General features: G+C 34.1%; 2 protein-coding genes across 4 annotated transcripts; both read left to right on the top strand.

Moving 5' to 3' along the window:
- Positions 1 to 8,119: 8,119 nt before the first annotated feature.
- Positions 8,120 to 12,784, top strand: LOC122276197 (MDIS1-interacting receptor like kinase 2-like). 3 transcript variants are annotated; one of them, XM_043085767.1, is made up of 3 exons: positions 8,121 to 9,119; positions 10,335 to 10,958; positions 12,174 to 12,784. In XM_043085767.1, the coding sequence occupies exons 1-3, from the start codon at positions 8,834 to 8,836 to the stop codon at positions 12,554 to 12,556; spliced, it is 1,293 nt and encodes a 430-aa protein (XP_042941701.1). In that variant the 5' UTR covers positions 8,121 to 8,833; the 3' UTR covers positions 12,557 to 12,784. The 3 variants fall into 3 exon arrangements, with proteins under 3 accessions (XP_042941700.1, XP_042941701.1, XP_042941702.1); XM_043085768.1 differs by having other exon boundaries at positions 8,122 to 9,119; positions 10,416 to 10,958; XM_043085766.1 differs by having other exon boundaries at positions 8,120 to 10,958.
- Positions 12,785 to 18,220: 5,436 nt separating this feature from the next.
- LOC122276209 lies at positions 18,221 to 19,195 on the top strand. Its single transcript, XM_043085778.1, has 3 exons — positions 18,221 to 18,597; positions 18,730 to 18,765; positions 18,956 to 19,195. Exons 1-3 carry the CDS (start codon positions 18,221 to 18,223, stop codon positions 18,987 to 18,989), a joined length of 447 nt encoding a protein of 148 aa, XP_042941712.1. The 3' UTR covers positions 18,990 to 19,195.
- Positions 19,196 to 20,064: the final 869 nt, after the last annotated feature.

Here is a 20,064-nt window from a genome sequence, read left to right on the forward strand (position 1 = left end):
TTTAAAAGACTTCGCAATTTCAATAGCAAGAGAACAAAAACCATATAAAAGAAAACTCGTGTGAATTATATAGATTCTATGATCATGATCGGGCAACATAACTACATAAAGACTTCGCTTAAAGTTTACAAAGTCGATTGAAGTACACAAGCTATTTTCATTACACAGGTTGATTTAACTACATACAATTTATATATATGGTTTTCATCAAAACATGTGCACAAGCCGTTACTATTCAAAAATAATCTAATCCATACAACATGATTTTTAAATGGAATTTATCCGAATCAAGCAAACAATATTACAAATGTGACAACCCAATATAAATATAATAATTTTTGCTTTTCTTTTTTCAGATTTGTCACTCTCTCTCACTTTATCTTCCATTTTCCAAACTTCATACTTGTGCTATAATATATCATCCCACTTCTTCCGAGCCTTATTCTCTCTTACATGAATATTCTCCTCTAGCAAATGAAATATATCCGCCCATATGAAGAATTCACACATCGCATCTCCTGCATATAGAACGAACTCCCAATTAACATGAAGCAGATAATCAATATTTTTTTTTTCTAATTGTGAAGTAGATACAATATACAAAAAAGAAAATGATACTCATACAACATTTTTCATAATCATGTTTTAAATGAACAGAATTTTTATAAAATAATTTATAAAAAGTAACAGCATTTTAAAATTTTAGTTAAAATTCATACTTCCTATTAATTTTTCTTGAATTTTATTCATCTTTAAAAAACTTCCTACATCCAATTCTATATTCTTTTTCTATTCAATTAAAATAATCTTTTTTATTATTTCTTTATTATTATTTATATTGTTTTATTTCTATATTTTTAACTATTTCTCATAAAATATATATATAAATTAATTTAGAAGATGAATAGTAACTTTCCAAATATAGGGAGTCAGTGTTCACATCCTAAACTCATACTTTAAAATAGAGAACCGAATAAAACAGTTATTTTGTTAAAAAGTTAAGTTGATTTCTTAAAATTTAGATATTTTAAAAATATAGAAAACCATATGAGAATGCTCTAATCATTTCGTAATTATATACATATTTTTATTTTTCTCACCTCTTTGGTTTCACTTTCAGCTCGAATATGGTTAAAGTAAATAGCAGAATAACTAAAGCTTTCAAAATAATAATTTATACATAATCCTTTAAATATACATAATTTATACATTCCAAAGGCAAGTAGCCCAATTGGTTTAACCTCCAGCCTCCAAAATGGAGATATGGAGTTCGAACCCCATCCTCCTGATGTAAAAAAATAAATATATTTTCTGTAAAAATGAGGTTTTGGAAAAATATCAAAGCAGGCCCATCTTATTAAAAACACAAACCAATTCTTAACATAGAAACTATAGGCCCAACACGAGTTAAATCCATGGGCTTTAATGGCAATCTTGTAAATATAGCCAAAAGCATGCATTTTCTGAAACCTGAAAAACCTAAATAGAATCAAAGCAACTCTAAATCCATGGGCTCGATTGTTGAAGGAGAAGACAGCGTTGGTGTAGGTGAGGAAAAGGCTTAAAGCAATTCAAGAAAAAGCAAAAGGAAGCATCACTACCACATATTCTTTATCTTTTCCAAAATGTAAGGTTGGGTCAGAAATCAGAAAAGTTTCCACATCCATCGAAGTCTTTGACGGGGTCAGTGTGGAAAGTCTTTTCTACTTGCTAGCTTGGAACAAAAACTCGTCTACAAGTGATCAGAACTAAAAAGTAAAGAGTAAAGACTACGTTATCTTGACCTCAACCATTAAGATGTGGAAATTTTGATTCCATAGCTCTAGACCAAACAATACGTCGAGCAATAATTTTTCCAATCATGCTCTGACGTTTCTTGCCCAATCTTCTCAACTAATTAAATCTTATTATTGGTTGTATGAATAAATTACTGACAGAAAAATTATCTTAACAAAACTTAATCAATTTAATTGGAGTTAAATTTGATTAATTTGAGTTATAAAATTACAAACCCTTCACGATCTATCATATGCCGTCGTAAAAGGTTGTTTTTATATTTGTATACCCCAGGTGACAAAAGGTTTTGAGGATACAGTAGGTGAGAATGTTCTCCAGGAAGGTGAAATTGATAATTAGACTTGTGGCATTGAGAGAGGATTTGGATTTTACCTTTAAGATTCAATGAATTCTTTTTTGGCGATGTGTAGAACATGACAAACTATTTTCTTTCAGTAAGTGCAACTGAATAATTCGTAGTGGAAGTTTACCATTATCAACGGCAAGTCTGCTTGAAGTCCCATCCTTAGAGAGCACTCGTATGTTTAGCATCCCTAAAAGTGCGCCTCCCGAGACTCATTTCAGGAGGCACTACAGTTATATCTTACTGAAAAGAAAACCAACAGTTTATTCCTGAATATCTTACGAGTTAAACTACATATTAGCCACTGTGGCGCAACTAGAAATCCTAAACAACTATTTCGATTGAGTGCTCTCTACCAATTGCATACCGTAGTTTATGGTATATTTTCTTTATATAGGAGAGATATAAATGCATCTTTGAATTCATTTGATTTTGACAAACCGAATAGTGTTCTCCCTCTCTTTTAATTGGTGGGTTGGGGAAAACTTTTGGCATGACTGTTGTGCCGGTTGTCTCCTTTTGTGAAAACTGAGGTGATGCTGCGTGCCATTTTAAAAATTTAAAGGTACTGTAAATAGCTTTAAAATTATGTCAAACAATGGAATTGAATTGGAGACCTTCGTTTCATGGTGGTTGCAAGTTCATTTGGACTTGTGATTAGTTTTAAGTTGGTACTTTCATGCTCCATTTGTGTGCTTGCTGAAATATAATGACCTGTATCGTTGGGTGGCTTACAAAGTACTTACACTACTTTGGATTGGTTGATCTTAGTGTCTGCTCATGGCTTAAAAATAAGAAGGGGGAAAGGAAAGGAAATTTGTTGTATGGATATATATATAGACACATAGTGACAACAGCAATATCAGCAAGATCTAAAACATGATCAGCATCTACTTCCCAGCTAGTAAACCATGTAAATATGTAATTGCATTCCTTCCTAGATGAACCCGAGTGGATAAGTATTTTTTTGACTTGAGTGTTCGGGTAACAATTAATTGAGTTCTTTTAAGATGAAATGTCTAAATCTACTTTGATCTGGACAAAGGAAGGTGAAGGTCCTATTTTAGGATGCAGATTTGTCATCCATACATGTTCACAGATTGGTTAAATTGATAGGATTTTTAAGTTTGGGTTTCAGTACAAGCCAACAAAGCTAATTAAGTGAAACTCGTGCAATAATAATATCACAATTTCCCCTTCAAATTAACTCCACAAATAAAATCATAGTTAAATGTTTTACCAAACTTCTTGACTTCAAACCTATTTTTTAGCTTGTTCTATGGCCCACCAACCAAAATGGCCATGAAAGGTTGAGTAATCTCTACAGACTCGATATGTACTTTGTATTTAAAATAGTCGGATGAGTTGCATCGTCTTTGCCTTTTTCTTTTTTCTTGGCAGTTGGTTAAATTCTACATCACCTGAAGAAATGCCTCTGTTTAAGCAACATGTAGTATCTTGGAATTAAATCAGATTCCAAAAAGGAATAGTACAGCCCCAGATAAGCATAGTACATTGATAGTACACAAATTTCATTTGTGGTAAAGCGTGTAAAACACTAGTGATTCACGGGATCCCCTTGGGGTGATCCACCCTGAAGGATGGCTCCCCTTTACCATTTTTTAAGTTTTTATTTTTAATTTTTGTTTTTGAATTATTATTGGAAATTATTGGATTGCTTCTAGCTATCTGATTAAAAATGGAAGACCCCACTCACATGCATGCATGTACTAAGAGGTGATTTTTTAGTTCTGTAAGATGGATATTGAGGCTTAGGGCATGGAGAAAAAACATTGTTCTTTGAACCTGAGTTCAGAGGCATGGAGAAGAAATATTGTTCTTCGGTTTCTACTATTTTAGTCTTATCATGCTTCTACTTTCATCTTTGTGTGCTTCTAATTTAACTGCTTGAGCGAAAGCAAATGGTCTTGGTGAAAGCCATGTGTACTTGAAGGAACTTCGATAAACAGAGAGCTAGCTAGCAATGCACTAACTATGGATATGTAAAAGCTTATCTCATCATGATCACTAGTTAACTGATCTCATTTTATACAGAGAGCTAGCTAGCAATGCACCAATATCAATTATGATGATCAAGATTGGAGCAATTATGGAGGTAATTCCAAAGTTGTAAGTTGGGTGTGAGGGGAAAGCGTATAGCAATTATGGAGGTAATTATTGGTCTTTAATGGAAAAGCTTTTCCATTTTCTCTCCCTTTCCATTTCTTATGGTTGTTTATGAATCTTTTGAAAAATAACCCCCTGATTTGCAGATTATGGCTCTAGAATGAGCAGTTACAACTCTAACTATGGATATGGAATTACAGAGGATTCACTGAAGATATTACTCTTTTTTGCAAAGATTTTGATTGGATCTCAAAATGTTCATTCATGTTATGTATTTAGAATCTTAGATAGCCACAATATTTGTATAACTGGAATGATTTTAAGTATGGGGATCTGTTCTTGTATTTGTATTAGTCATTTATAAATACTTTGATGGCATTTATCATGAACATGTGGTAAAAATTCTTGTTAAAGGCATTTGTTGAGGACCATCTATATTAGTTGAATGTGGTGATTCTTAAAGAGTTAAGCGTAGGTGCAGTGTCGATAGACAGTATTTTCGCTTTTCTTTTGTCAGATTTGTCGCTATCTCCCTCACTTTATCTTCCATTTTCCAAACTTCATACTCGTGCTGTAATATATCATCCCACATCTTCCAAGTCTTATTCTCTCTTGCACGAATGTTCTCTTCTAGCAAATAAAGTATATATGCTCATACAAAGAATTCACACCTTGCATCTCCAACTCCCAATTAGCATGAAGTAGATACAATCAATATTTCAAATATATATTAATTTTTGAATTGTATATGAGGAAAGGTAACAAGTTTCAGGACATATTATGCTTTCATTCATCTTTAATTTATAAGTTGCTTATTGCAAAATGACGTTCCCAAAACATACTGGAAGAAGCTGTGCCGACAGAAAGTTTCACTTTCATGACATTGTTGAGGTTTTTAGTGTTTGCTAAATTCGGTTTTAAAACAAATGGTTACGTATGTTAATGATTGGAAAATACACTAAGATTTATGTACAAGATTATGGTTAAAATAAGAATAACTAAAGCTTTCAAAATAAGAATTTTATACATAATCCTTTAAATATATTTTTTGTAAAAATGATGTTTCGGAAAAATATCAAACCAGGCCCAGCACGAGTTAAATCCATGGGCTTTAATGGCAATCTTGTAAATATATCCAAAAGCAGGCATTTTCTGAAACCTGAAAAACCTAAATAGAATGAAAGCAACTTAAATCCATGGGCTCGGCTGTTGAAGGAGAAGACAGAGTTGGTGTAGGTGAAGCAGATAAGAATCTCCTAAACCTTGTTATTTTATTTTATTTACTTTCTTAACACTACTACTCCTTTTAATATATCCTACTTTCATTTACTTTCTTAACACTACTACTCTTTATCAGACAAAATGCACTTGCTTTTAATTTCTATTGGTATTGATAAACTTGGGTTGATATTTGAGAAAAGTCTCCACTTCCATCGAAATGTTTGACGGGTTGGGTCAGTGCCGATATGGACCACTTGTAACTATATAACTAGCTATATAACTAGTTATGTCAGTGCCGATATGGATCTCTTAATATATCTTACTTTACTTTTAATAGTACGAAATGCTTGTTTACTTAGGCAAAAATAAAAGAAAATGTTGAGGAAAAGGTTGGAAGTAGTTCAAAAACAAGCAAAAGAAAGCATCACTACCACTTATTCTTTACATTTTCCAAAACGTAAGGTTAGGTGAGAAATCAGAAAAGTCTCCACATCAATCGAAATCTTTGACGGGGTCAATGCATAAAGTCTTTTCTACTTGCTAGCTTGAAACAAAAGCTCGTCGACAAGTGATCAAAACTAAAAAGTAAAGATTAAAGACTACGTTACCTTGACCTCAATAATATGACGTTTCTTGTCCAATCTTCTCAACTAATTAAATCTTATTATTGGTTGTATGAATATATTATTGACACAAAAATATTAACAAAATAATATTATTGCAACTTAATCAATTTAATTGGAGTTATAAAATTACAAATCATTCACGATCCATCCTATATTGTCATAAAACTTTATAGGAAAATAATATAAAATATACATAAAATCTTTCATTTTAAATGTATTTCATTAAATTAATACTCACAAAGTTTAAAATATAAAATAATTAAAAACTATACAATTAATACATGAATATTAGTCTCGATTTCTAGGAAATCAATTAATAAAAGCTATATATTATATGTAGGATGAATATTCGTTCTACGAAATTTCTAGGAAGATTCATTAAAATATTATTTCACAGCAAAAATCTTGAAGGTCAATTTCAAGGAAATAAATGTATCTATTGTCTAATGGCTTTTGAAATGAAATTTCTATGGATGGGACGGAGTACTTTTGGTGGTGGTTCTCCAACTACGATAATTTATTGTTGGTGATGTTGATATCGTCGGTGGTGTTATTCATCTCCAAGTAAGATAATAAATTACACTGACACAGTTGGTGGAGAATTTATTACACCGACAATTTATAGTTGGTGATGTTGTTCATCTCCAACTACGAGAATTTATTACACCGACAATATATTGTTGGTGGGACGTTGCTACGTCTGTAGAAATCTTCTACCAATCGGTGCATTTCTTTTTTTTTTTTTTTTTCAATTTTTCTTTCAATATTTTTTAAAACTATTTAAATATTTTTTAAAAATAAAAAAAAATCACATATTTATTTAAAATGTCCCACAAATTGCGTCGTATAATTAATACATGAATATTAGTCAATGAGTTGTCGATTTCTAAAAAATCAATTAATAAATGTGTTGGCTTTCAAAATAAAATTTCTATATATGTAAGATGAATATTCATTCCACGGAAATTTTCAGAATGATTCATTCAATTATTTCACAAGAAATATTTTATAATTTATAAAATATAATTGTACAAAGAATTGAAAAATATTTCAAATATATATTAATTGCATATGAGGAAAGGTTGAGGTTTTTATTGCAAAATGACGTTTCCCTGTGCCGACAGAAAGTTTCACTTTCAGGACTTTGTCGAGGAACGGTTCTGCTCGGCCACTGAGAATTTTCAGATGAGAATTTTAAATTTTAAGATTAAATATTAAAATATTATATTTTAATATTATTATTGTATTGAGATTTGAAAAAGTTAAGAAAAAATTAAATTGTTTATTTTATTTTATATGGAAATTTGAGAAAATTGTAATGATGAGATGAAAATTTTATGTTTGAGATGAAAATTTCTTATAGCCAAACACAACTTTAATAGTGTTTGCTAAATTCGGTTTTAAAACAAATGGTTACGTATGTTAATAATTGGAAAATACAATAAGATTTATCTACAAGATTATGGTTAAAGTAGGATTCTTATTAAAGGATTCTTATTCGTAATCATATACATGTTTTCTCACCTCTTTGGTTTCACTTTCAGCTCAAATATGATTAAAAGTAAATAGCAGAATAAGTAAAGCTTTCAAAATAATAATTTTATACATAATCCTTTTAATATATTTTCTGTAAAAATGATGTTTCGGAAATATATCAAACCCGGCCCAGCACGAGTTAAATCCATGGGCTTTAATGGCAATCTTGTAAATATATCCAAAAGCAGGCATTTTCTGAAACCTGAAAAACCTAAATAGAATCAAAGCAACTTAAATCCATGGGATCGGTTGTTGAAGGAGAAGACGTGTTTTGCTGGACAGTCGTATTCGACGTAAAGCAGCTGATCATCCGTGAAGGAGATAAAAGAAAAGAAAAGGGCGAGAAGAAGACAGAGTTGGTGTAGGTGAGAAATAATGAGTGATCAATAAAATTATAAAGTAAAGACCTCGAGGCTGTGTTTCTTGCCCAATCATATACACAAGTCAATGAGTTGTCGCATGCATTACTAATATACGTAAGTCTTGAGGGTCTATTTCTAAGAAACTAATAAATAAATGTATTAAGAAAAGACTTGCGGAAAGACACGGCGAAGCTAAGGGATGAGAGGAGAAAAGTCTTTGACGAGGTCAGTGCAGAATTCATTCATTCAATTATTTGGTCAGCTCCAGACCAAATAATTATTACTTCAAGCAATAATTTTTCCAATCGCTCTCTCTGTTTCTTAACAAATTAAATAATATCAGTAAAATTTAATCAATTTAATTGAACACTTATTCCTTTATGATCCAACGTACAGCATAGTTATTAGAAATTTAAATAATTTTTAAAAGTTACAGAATTTTAAAAGTAAAAAACACTTGGCTTTAATTTATTCATGTCGTTCAGACGTATTAATATACTTTAAATTCATTTAGAAAATAATAATTAAGAGCAAATATTTCCCAATTGGGACTGTCGACGTTGCCGTTATAATTAATACATGAATATATATATATAGTCAATGAGTCGTCGCATGCATTAATATACACAAGTCTTGAGGGAAATTTCCAGGAAATTAATATATGAATGTATTGGCTTTCAAAGGCAATTTCCAGGATCATTCATTCAATTATTTCACCGGCCTAGCTTCGGAATCTTTTCTTACATATAAAAGCGTACGTCTATATATATTAGTCATCATGAACAAATATATATGGTACTAATAGGTCATTACTCATAAAAATGGCAGCCTCCTCCCTTTCCATTTTCAATATACCGATAGTAGCGTGGGCTATCTGGATCTTTTTATGCGGAAAGTATTTGGATAATGCACTTCATCAGCTTGTTAACGTTGCAGCAGCATCTGGATCAATATCTGCCCTTCAACTTGAACAAGCCAAGGCTTTGCACGAGACTGGGTGGTGGCCGTCCAATAGTAATATTTCAAGTGCTTGCGATTGGGATGGTATTACTTGCAACGATGGAGGAAGCGTCACAAACATCGTTAGATCTTATCAAGGTTTGAGAGGTCAGTTGAAACTCAACTTCTCTTTCTTTCCAAATTTAGTCATTCTTGATCTTAGTGTGAACAACCTTACGGGGCTCATCCCACTTGAGATTGGGATGCTAAAAAATCTGACCTCTTTATATCTTGATTCGAACATGCTCGTCGGTCCAATCCCTTCCACAATTGGTCATTTAACTAATTTGGGAAGTTTATACCTTGATGGAAATAAAATCAATGGATCAATTCCCCCCGAAATAGGGATGCTGAAAAATCTGACCTCTTTATACCTTTCTTCGAACATGCTCGTCGGTCCAATCCCTTCCACAATTGGTCATTTAACTAATTTGGAATCTTTACTTCTTAGTTTCAATAAAATCAATGGATCCATTCCCCCCGAAATAGGGATGCTGAAAAATCTGACCTATTTATACCTTTATTCGAACATGCTCGTCGGTCCAATCCCTACCACTCTGGTCCATTTAACTAATTTGAGAATTTTATACCTTGATGGAAATAAAATCAATGGATCCATTCCTCCCAAAATAGGGATGCTGAAAAATCTGTCATATTTAGACTTGAGTTCGAACATGCTCGTCGGTCTAATCCCTTCCACAATTGGTCATTTAACTAATTTGACAAATTTAGACCTTAGTCAAAATAAAATCAATGGATCAATTCCTCCCGAAATGGGGATGCTGAAAAATCTGTACTATTTAAATCTTCGTTCGAACATGCTTGTCGGTCCAATCCCTTTCATCTGGGATAATTTAACTTATTTGCATTATTTAGACCTTAGTGTAAACAACTTAACTGGAAGCATTCCCTATCACGAGCATAACCTTTATTGGGTGATACATGTTAACCTTAGTCACAACTTTTTAAGCGGAGAAATACCCATTGCACTAGGGAGTATTGCACTAGCACGCCATCTCCAGAGTTTGGATCTTAGCTACAATAATTTTACAGGCAACATTCCCTCTTCCCTCATTGATATACATACACTCGACTTGTCACACAATTATTTGAAGGGTCAAATTCCAGACGGTTTTGATAAGCATCATAAATCCCACACATTAATTGGCAATAGAGATTTATGTGGTCAATTCAAGATTTTTCCTCCATGTCCTAAAAGCAAAAAATCAATCGCAACCAAAATAGAAATTTTTGCTCCCATCACCACTTTCCTCATATTCCTAGTTATTGGAGGTATTCTCTTGTCTTGTTGTGTGTTCAAAGAAAATCAACTTGAGTTAAGAGAATCTAAGAATGGAAACATATTCTCGATATGGAATTATGATGGACATATTGCATATGAAGAAATTATTGAAGCAACCGAGGATTTTGACATCAAACATTGCATTGGAACTGGTGGTTATGGTAGCGTTTACAAAGCTGAATTACCAAGCGGAAATGTGGTTGCCTTAAAGAAACTTCATCAGAGAGAGGTTGAGAATCCAGTTTTCTGTAAGAGTTTTATAAATGAGGTGAGGGTGTTAACAGAGATTCGACATCGAAATATTGTGAAGCTACATGGGTTCTGTGTACATAAAAGATGTAGATTTTTAATTTATGAGTACATGGAAAGGGGAAGCCTATTTTGTGTCCTAAGAAATGTTGATGAAGCTATGGAACTGGATTGGAGCAAGAGGGTAAACATCATCAAAGACACAGCACACGCCTTATCTTACATGCATCATGAATGCATCCCAGCAATTGTTCATAGAGATATATCAACCAACAATATTTTGCTGAATTCTGAATTGCAAGCTTTTGTCTCTGACTTTGGAACTGCTAAACTTCTTGATCCCGACTCCTCCAATCAAACATTGGTTGCTGGCACTTATGGCTACATTGCCCCAAGTAAATTGTTAATTGTTTATTTCTACCACAACAATGTCATTTAAATTATTTAATTAAGAATATTGAATATAATTCTTCCATTAGTCATGTATCTAAACAATTTTCAAGTTTATTTTTCTTTACTGTTCTTTCTTTTCTTTTGTCAAATTTACAATTTATGAATTCGTTATCACCAATTAAGCTAAATGGATGTGAAGTTGATAAAACTAAAAAAGACATGTAATATAATCTAAAATCCCAATAATCTTAAATTTTAAATTTAATTAGATATTTTTGTTCTTTATTTAAATGTTTAGCATAATCGCATATATTATTTAATAATAATACATTTGGAGAGTGGATAATTAATTAGATTATATAGGAATAGTTTGCAATTAGCAATAATACAATAATATATATTGTAGCTTCCTATAATCAAAGTTTCATGATTTAGCATTTTTTTTCAAATTTATAAATTTTTTAGATTCAAATTATATCCTCTATGCAAAAAATAAAAAAATAAAAAAAAATATATAAATAGTTGACCCTAGAACTCATTTTTGTGAACTTTGTTTATTTTTCATAATATTATATAATGAAGTTGTCACGCCTTTGTAGTCTTTATCTTTAAAAGACATATATTTTAAAAACTAAATATTATTATCGATAACTTGATTAAATATTACTCTTTATTCAATATTTTACTGTTAAATTAGAATTATCAAAGTAATTAGATGTATTACTGTTCATTTAATAAACTTAACTGAATTATATATTATTTAATTTTTATATAATAATATAATTCGAGTGTTGACGTTGCATTACAAATAGAAATTAGATATTTAAATAATATGCCATTTTCATTTAATAATATTACTTCCTAAAAAAATAATAAATTTAATTAGATATATAATTTTCAATTTATAAATCCAATCTATATTTATAGTGGAGTGGTTGAGAACTTGAGGGTGTGGCTTCATATGAGTAAAAATTTATGCTTTGAAGGTTATATAGAGCATATAGTTTAAATAACATTAATAAATATAGATATATTCAGTTCTTTTCAGTACCACCTATAAATTCCAAGATTAATACGAGAAGTCATGTTAAACAAATGGCTCAAAAAATGCTACTGACCATTATTGTTTGTATGGAATGCTGCTCAATTGCAAACACTCCTTTTAAAAGGCATTGACCCTATTTAGTTGTTCTCATCATTTTTTTCTTCCTTGACAGAGTTTGCCTACACAATGATAGTTACTGAAAAATGTGATGTATATAGCTTTGGAGTGGTGGCACTAGAAGTATTAATGGGAAGGCATCCAGGAGAACTCTTGTCCTCATTATCATCATCATCTCAAAACATGATGCTAAATGAAATATTAGACCAACGCCTGCCACCTCCAAATCGTCTAATTGGACAAGATATTTTGCTCGTCGCTACAATAGCATTTGCATGCCTTCACACTCAGCCAAAGTCTCGGCCTACAATGAAATGTGTGTCACAAGAATTTCTCTCTCACAAAAAGCTGAATGTCATACCCTTGACTACGGTTTCAATCTCGCAACTGAGGAAACAAGCAACATATATGGTTGGATCAGGATTTGCTTATTGTTAGGATGTTACGTGTGTTGTCAATGTGTGATTTACATTTCTCAGTCTTTTTTCAAGAAAAATATTATTTGTAAAATTCAGTCAAATCACCCCATAAACGTAAAGTACTCACTTTTCATGGTTCGAAGCGGCTGAAAATTGAAATAGAATGGGGTCGATGTGTTTGTATGAGATAAGTGTGCAAATATAAAGTAAAAGTGAATTAAGTAAAATCTCATAGAGAATTTCAGCAGATTCATCATTTCTTCTTCATGAATAACAGGTTTTCAAAATATCTTTGATATTAGGATCATCCCTAGTTTCTTTGTCCTACTCAAAAAGAAATAAACAAATTTTACATCTAGTTACAGTAGTACCTAGCATAAAAGCTTAAAACTTTAAAGCCTTGAATGGAGTCTTTCGATACTCCTGTTCGATCTTAATTTTATAAGAAAAGATATTTAGATAAGGTCACAGAAAATGTAAAAATAACGTTAACTTTTTTGTACGTTTGGGAAAAAATGAAATCATTGATCAATAACAAATATATGACAAAAGAGAAAGGGGACAGGCTATGATGAGACACTTAATTACCTTGTGAATGTATGAGATGCTAGTTTTGCCAAGACTTACAACTATAATTCCACATTGCTGCCTGAGAAACAACAAACTTATTGAAGGCAAACAACTCATATTTGACAAGCTTAGCCAAAAAAGATAAAGATCATTAAACCAACTATCTTATTGAACATAGGCCTTATAATCTAAACACTTCTATACTTTTGTTTTTCAATTCACTCATTACTGTAGAGTCAACTGTTGCCAAATTTCTTTGGTGGCTTCCCTGGGATCTTGTTTAAGCCACCAAGGGGATTTAGTTGTGATGGATCTAGGTTTTGTTGATAATACTGTTAAGTCAAGTCAGGAAGCAGGTTTTGTTGATAGTTGCTAGGAGTTCAAGAAAAGTCTAGGATTTCAAAAAAAAAGACATAAGTAGATACTTTGATCTCATCATTAAAAATAAATGGATATAGTAGTTGCAACAAGATGTTTTGCATACCAGCCACCTCTAGTCATGGTGTCCTTTTCAAATGAAAGCTTTTGGTCTTGTCGATAACCTTCCATGTACAACTGTATTATCTTGAGACCTACCTGTAGTGTCGATAACCTTCCATGTTTTGCATATCCTACCAAGTATCCTGCTTGTAACCACAATTTTTCTCCATCATAAGTGAGGATAATCAATAAAACTGGAGTATCATCCTCTGTGTAAAAAAAAAAAAAAAACAACCAAATGGGGGTTTTCAGATTTCTCATTTATTATATGCTGATGATCTTTTGATTTTTGCAAATAGTGGAAAGGTTTCTATTCAGATTTGATGGGAGTGATTCGTGAGTATGAAAGCTTATCGGGATAGCTTGTGAGTCCAAATAAGTCTTCTATTTTTTTCTCCTCAAATATTTCTTTTGATCATAAGGCACAACTGAAGCATATTTCGGGGTTTGTGGAAGGTTGTGTTTATTTGGGTATGCCGTTGCACAAAATAAGTTGGCTAGTTGGAAGAGCACGTTGCTCTTGTTTGGCTGTAAGATTATTCTTATTAAACATGTGCTTAATAGAATGCCCTTTCATTTGTTGTCTGTGATGAATTTGCCTAAAGGAATTTTTGCAAAGCTTAAGTCAATTTTTTCAAATTTCATGTGGGGATCGAGTGTGGAGATTAAGAAACGTAAATGGATTTCCTGGCGTAGTATTTGTTTGCCAGTTGAGGAGGGAGGCTTTGGGATTCGGGATCTTGTAGAGGTGCAACAATATTTTTTCATGAAGTTTGCCTGGAAATTGCTTATTGGTGGACCTCTTTGGTCAAATTTTTTCTCTTCAAAATATGTGAAGAATGATCATAATGCTTCAGTTGCGGCAGTGTCAAGGGGATCTCATTTCTGAAAAGGGGTTTTGCAAGTTTTGCCTTTGATGTTAAGGCATTCAAGATGGCTGGTCTGAGAGGGTTCCTTGAATTTTTGGTATGATAATTGGCTTGGGCCTATTGCAGATTGGTTACCAATTGTAACGCCTTGATCCCGTAGGGGTCGGAAAGTTACTTCCTATCACTTAAACCCATATTTCAGCAATATAGTTATAGACTCCAAATTCCCAAAATCATAAAGAAATTGCGATTCAAACTAATTTATTCAATATAATAAATTTCCCACAATCCTAAGTCTTCAAAACACAATAAAACTTCTTAATAAATTTCGCCACTACACATATAGAAACTCTGTAAACTTAAACCACCATTCTTAAATTATTTCACCCAATGCTTCATAATCTGATTCTCAGCTGAAATATCCAAAATCATCTGAAAAATATTGTGGAGATAAGGGGTGAGTTATCAACAACTCAGTAAGCAAAACACATATACTAGTGTGTACAACATGAGCCATTTCATAAAGTTTCATATACAGAAAACAGAAATATTTCATTTTCATATGCAGATCTCAAAACATATTATCAGGAAAACAGAGTGACGTTTTAATCTTTTCTTATTCAGAAGAGCAACTGATTATATTTAAAAACAATTTAGCATAACATAATTGAACATCTCATCATATCATATCATATCATATACTATGTTTAACCCCCGTGGTAGGGTTGTGCTATCCTCGGTGGCCAAACTAGACAATATCATATTGTGAAACTTTCCATTTTTCAATCTCGGAGTCTTGAGTGTGCACACAGCAAAGAACATATAAAAGGTCACTTTGTTTCCAAAGTGGTTGCACTCATATCATATCATGTTGGTACCAAACATATCACGTGAACAAGTATTATCATATCAAAACCATATTCAGAATCAGAATAATAACAGATAAGTATGCCAAAGGTTTTTTATATTCATATCATTTCAAATCACATGCAAAGCACATTCATATCATTTTCAAATGATCAATAACATATCCAAAACATTTCATATCACATGAACAAAAATATCAAATATCATATTCGCTCTTTTCTTCACATTTCAGAACATGTCAAATATTGCTCATGTCTATATTTTTCATGTCAAAAAGCATTTTCTCTTTCATATAGATTTCATGAGTGAATGCAAAACATATATATGAAGTTGTTTTCATGTTTTCTTTTCAAAACACAACATGCATATTTTTACAAACCAACCTCATTTCATTTCTTTTTTTATGCAAATCTAGCATAGGAACCCCGGTTACCTGTACTTCTTAGCCTCTCTAAATTTCTCACAACAGTGCCAAAAGAACATCAATAATCACCTATAGAAAATTCATGTCACTTGAATAAATCTCCAATTGAATAAGTATCTCGTATTTACACATAAAATGCCTATTTTAATACCTCAAAGCCTAAAATTCTCATAATTCCTAACATACCATCATTCTCCAAATCCATCAATATCCACTTAATCAAATTCATACTGTAAAACATAATCGAATTCATACCGGAAAAGATAACCAAAAAAAATATTTAGTTAATCATGAAAGTCAATAAATACACTTGTTTAAAATACTAACAACATATATATATATATATAGAATACTTGATTACTATAAGCTCCCATAAATAAGATGTGAAAACATTCTCTCTTAAAATAGGTTCATTTTCTTAGAATTAACATAATTATTCAACTTTACAAGAAGTCTAATAATACTCAATGCAATTAAAACTTCTTAATTAAAAATACTACTAAAATCAACTTGTAAAATTAATACTAAATAATATAATGAAGATACCTTAATGTTTTCTGTGAAATCAAGTTGTAAATAGATACTTCAAATAATTTAAATAAAATAATATCAGTACAAATACAAATTAATTTGAGACCTAAAACAAGGCCATCATAAAATAGGTTCTACTTCAAACAAGCACAAAGAAGAAACTGAACCAACAAATATTCGTATATAGCCTCCAAATATCAAGAGCATAAATGTAAAACAAGATTACACTATGCTTGAGAAATAATACACGAAGGGAACAGAGGGCGCGTAAGAAGCTTACACTAAAAAATACAAGACCATAAACAAAGTAACGCCAAGAGGAAGAAGGATGGCATGCAATGGACACCGGGCTGCTGAAAACAGAGAGAGAGAGAGAGAGAGAGAGAGTAGGTGATGATAAGCGAGAAAGAGAGAGACGGCGAGAGAAAGTAAGCCGAGAGGGTGCCGCTGGCTTACTGTGAGGAAAACGGCAGACCTGGAGTGACGTGTAGTGCCCAGCGACGCTCTTCGTGCAGGTGGCGATGGCGTGGAGGAGACTGGCGGTGTGGGGTGGCTGGCTTGAGGCCCAAGGCGGGGAAGACTACTTCCTCTGTTTCCGGGGGGTCAAAAACAGGGGCTTCTTCGATGGTTGATTTCTTGCCATGCAAGCCGTGTGCTCGGCGTTTCACGTGGTGAAATCGGGGTAGTGATAGTTTATGGTGGAGGGAGAGGAGAGGGGCAGCGGGTTGGTGACTCACGAGTTGGTTGGGTGCCAATGAAGATGGTTGTTGCTTGAACGTGGGGCTTAAGTCTGTGTTGTGGTTGCTGCTAAGGTTGAGGGTGGCTCACGGGACGTGTTTCTACAAATGGAAGGTTGCTGTGCATTTGGAGAAGGGCTGGCTGAGAGGTGCCCGGCGGCACTTTCTATGCAAGCGGCGATGTCGAGGAGGAAGTGTGTGCGGCGGTAGTTTCTAAATGCAGAAGAAGAAAATATAAAAGTGCATCTATGTATAGGTCAGAAAATTGGAAAACCTTAGATGGAAGAAAAAAAAATTGAAAGGATGGCTGACTGGCGGTTTGCAGTGAATGGGAGAGACTCTGAGAGAGAGAAAAACGAGAGCATGAGAGTTGTGGATAGATAGAGTTAGTTGATAGAAAAATCTGAAGGGAGAAAACGACTATAGAGGCGTGGGGAGGTGGAACTCTGGGTGGAGAGGGATTCGGAGGTATAAAAAAAAAAACTGAAAGGGAAGATATAAGAGAAGTAACCGACGGGTCAAGAAAAATTTTTAAAAGGGAGGAAGCTTACCCAAAACGGCGTCGATTTCTATTGAAGGCTAGGCTTCCATCTGGTCTGGGCTTGGGTTCTGGGTATTACACCAATAGTGGGCGATTCCAAGTTGCAGGTTCGCAATTTATGTGATGGGGCGGTTTGGAATTCTATTTGGCTTCGGCAACTGGTTGATGATGATATGGTTCAGAAAATTATCCAAGCGAGGGAGCGTGTTCGAGAGTGGGATGATGTCCTGGTTTGGAAGCACACGGTGGATGGGGTTTTTTCCACGAAGTCGGCCTGGAAGATTATTCGGTCCCATGGTAATGTTTGTCTTTGGAAGAAGTGGCTATGGCAAGATCATGTGCCCAAGAAGATGTCTTTTTTATGTTGGCGAGCACGTCAAAATGCCATTTCAGTAGATGAAACCATTAAACAACTTGACATTCTTATTGTTTCTAAGTGTCATTGTTGTGCGTCAAACAAGGTGGAGTCTTTGGACCATGTGCTCTGTGATGGGGAGGGGCCGAGGAAGGTTTGGGAATTTTTTGCATTCGATTACCACTTACTCGGGTATGGACTGGGGTATTAAATGTTTGGTGGTGTCGTGCTTCTTCTTCCTCAAAAGTTCGTTGGCTTCGTGGTATAATTCCTTCTTGGGCTCTTTGGAGAGCTCGTTGTGCGGCACATATGGAAGATGTGAAATATGACTGGAAGGGTGTTATTCGGATGGTCAAAGGATTTATTCTGGACATTTCAAGTTCCATGCAAAATTTCAAATTTGTGGGGTCGCATGACTTGGTGGTGTTGAGGGAACTAAACTGTCCAGTTGTGCCTGTTGCAGTGCAAGTGCCGAAGTTGATTGCTTGGTCTCCACCGGCAGTGGAGTTGTCTAAACTCAATGTTGATGGTGGTTCGCTTGGTAACCCAGGGATGTCTGGCAGGGGAGGTATTGTTCGGAATGCGCAGGGTCATGTATTTGGGGGTTTTGCTCATTGCTATGGACAAGCTACCAACACCATTGCTGAATGCCGAGCCTTTCTACTCTTCCATCCTGTTCTAGGAAAGCAAGCTACTGAACCTATGACCTGAAAAAAATTAATTAGCAAATATTTTATATTTCTTGGAACATGCTTATTATATTTTTTGGGTTTTAATTATAGAATATTTGACTAATATTATTTTTCTGTTGCATGTAGATCAACATTTCGACTGGCCTCCAATCTCTACTCAATGTAAGCCCAACTCTTAACTCACCCATGGCTCTTGCTTTTACACGTTAATTTTGTAGCACCCCTTCCCTATAGGTTTAGGAATGCTACTTCCATTACATTACTTCACCTCAGGTGTTAAGGAATGCCATAATTCTTATTAAACTAGTTTTCTTAATGTATCATATATTACATCCGCCTGATATCGTTGCAGCGGCAGCTGGATATCCACCGTATTAAGGCTATAGAGCCTGCACAACAAGACGAAAACAATTCCTCCAGCATGCACAAATAAGTCTGAGAATTCTAGAATATTTGTTGTAACCGTTTCTTGTACAGTTGTCATTACTTCATTTGATGCTACATTTCCTATTGACAGAATTGTGTCTATAAAAAGGAATTCACACTGTGTAAACATTTCATGGAAGGAAGAAGAATATTTTCGTTTCCACTAGTCTCTGTTTTTCCTTGTGTCTTTCTTCATATGGTTGGTATGCGCATTTCTCTCACAAGCTTCAACATGGTATCAAGAGCCTAAAAGACCCACGTCTGCTCAACCATGACAAATACCGATTCCTCCTCCCTCCCCACCGTTTCCCCATCCATCACCACCGCTGTCTCCCACTCTGTTACACTTAAACTTACCCTCGAAAACTACCTACTCTGGAAACTTCAGATAGTCCCATTTCTCAAAGGTCACCAAGTTTACGGCTATGTCGATGGCAGTATTTCTCCTCCTCCAGCCACTATCAACAAGAAACCCAATCCGGCTCACGCCCAATGGCTCATTCAGGACCAACTCATTATTTCGGCTCTCACTTCCTCCATCTCTGAATCCCTCCTTACCCAAGTTCTTGACTGTTCTACCTCCCGTGAAGTATGGACCACTCTTCAAAACCTTTTTTCCTCTCAATCTTCCGCTCACATTATGCATACTAAATATCAACTGGCCACGTTAAAGAAAGGGTCTGAATCCATGCCTGAGTACTTTAACAAAGCCAAAAATCTTGCCTCCTCTCTTGGCGCAGCAGGTCATCCCATTTCAGATCTTGAACTCACCATCTATCTTCTTGCTGGTTTAGGAACTGATTACGAATCACTCGTCACCTCCCTCACCACCAGACCCGAATCTATACCTCTCCCACAACTCTACAGTTATCTTCTCAATCATGAATCCCGTCTCTCTCACCAAACCCACACTCTTCTCTCCGGAACCTCCCTCTCTGCCAACTTTACAGGTTTTCGTTCACCAAATACTTCCCACTCTTCTTTCCGTGGCGGCTTCTCATCTAATCGTGGGGGACGTCGTGGTCGCGGCTCCCA

The sequence above is a fragment of the Carya illinoinensis genome, chromosome 9, assembly GCF_018687715.1.
Source record: "Carya illinoinensis cultivar Pawnee chromosome 9, C.illinoinensisPawnee_v1, whole genome shotgun sequence".
NCBI classification, from domain to species: domain Eukaryota; kingdom Viridiplantae; phylum Streptophyta; class Magnoliopsida; order Fagales; family Juglandaceae; genus Carya; species Carya illinoinensis.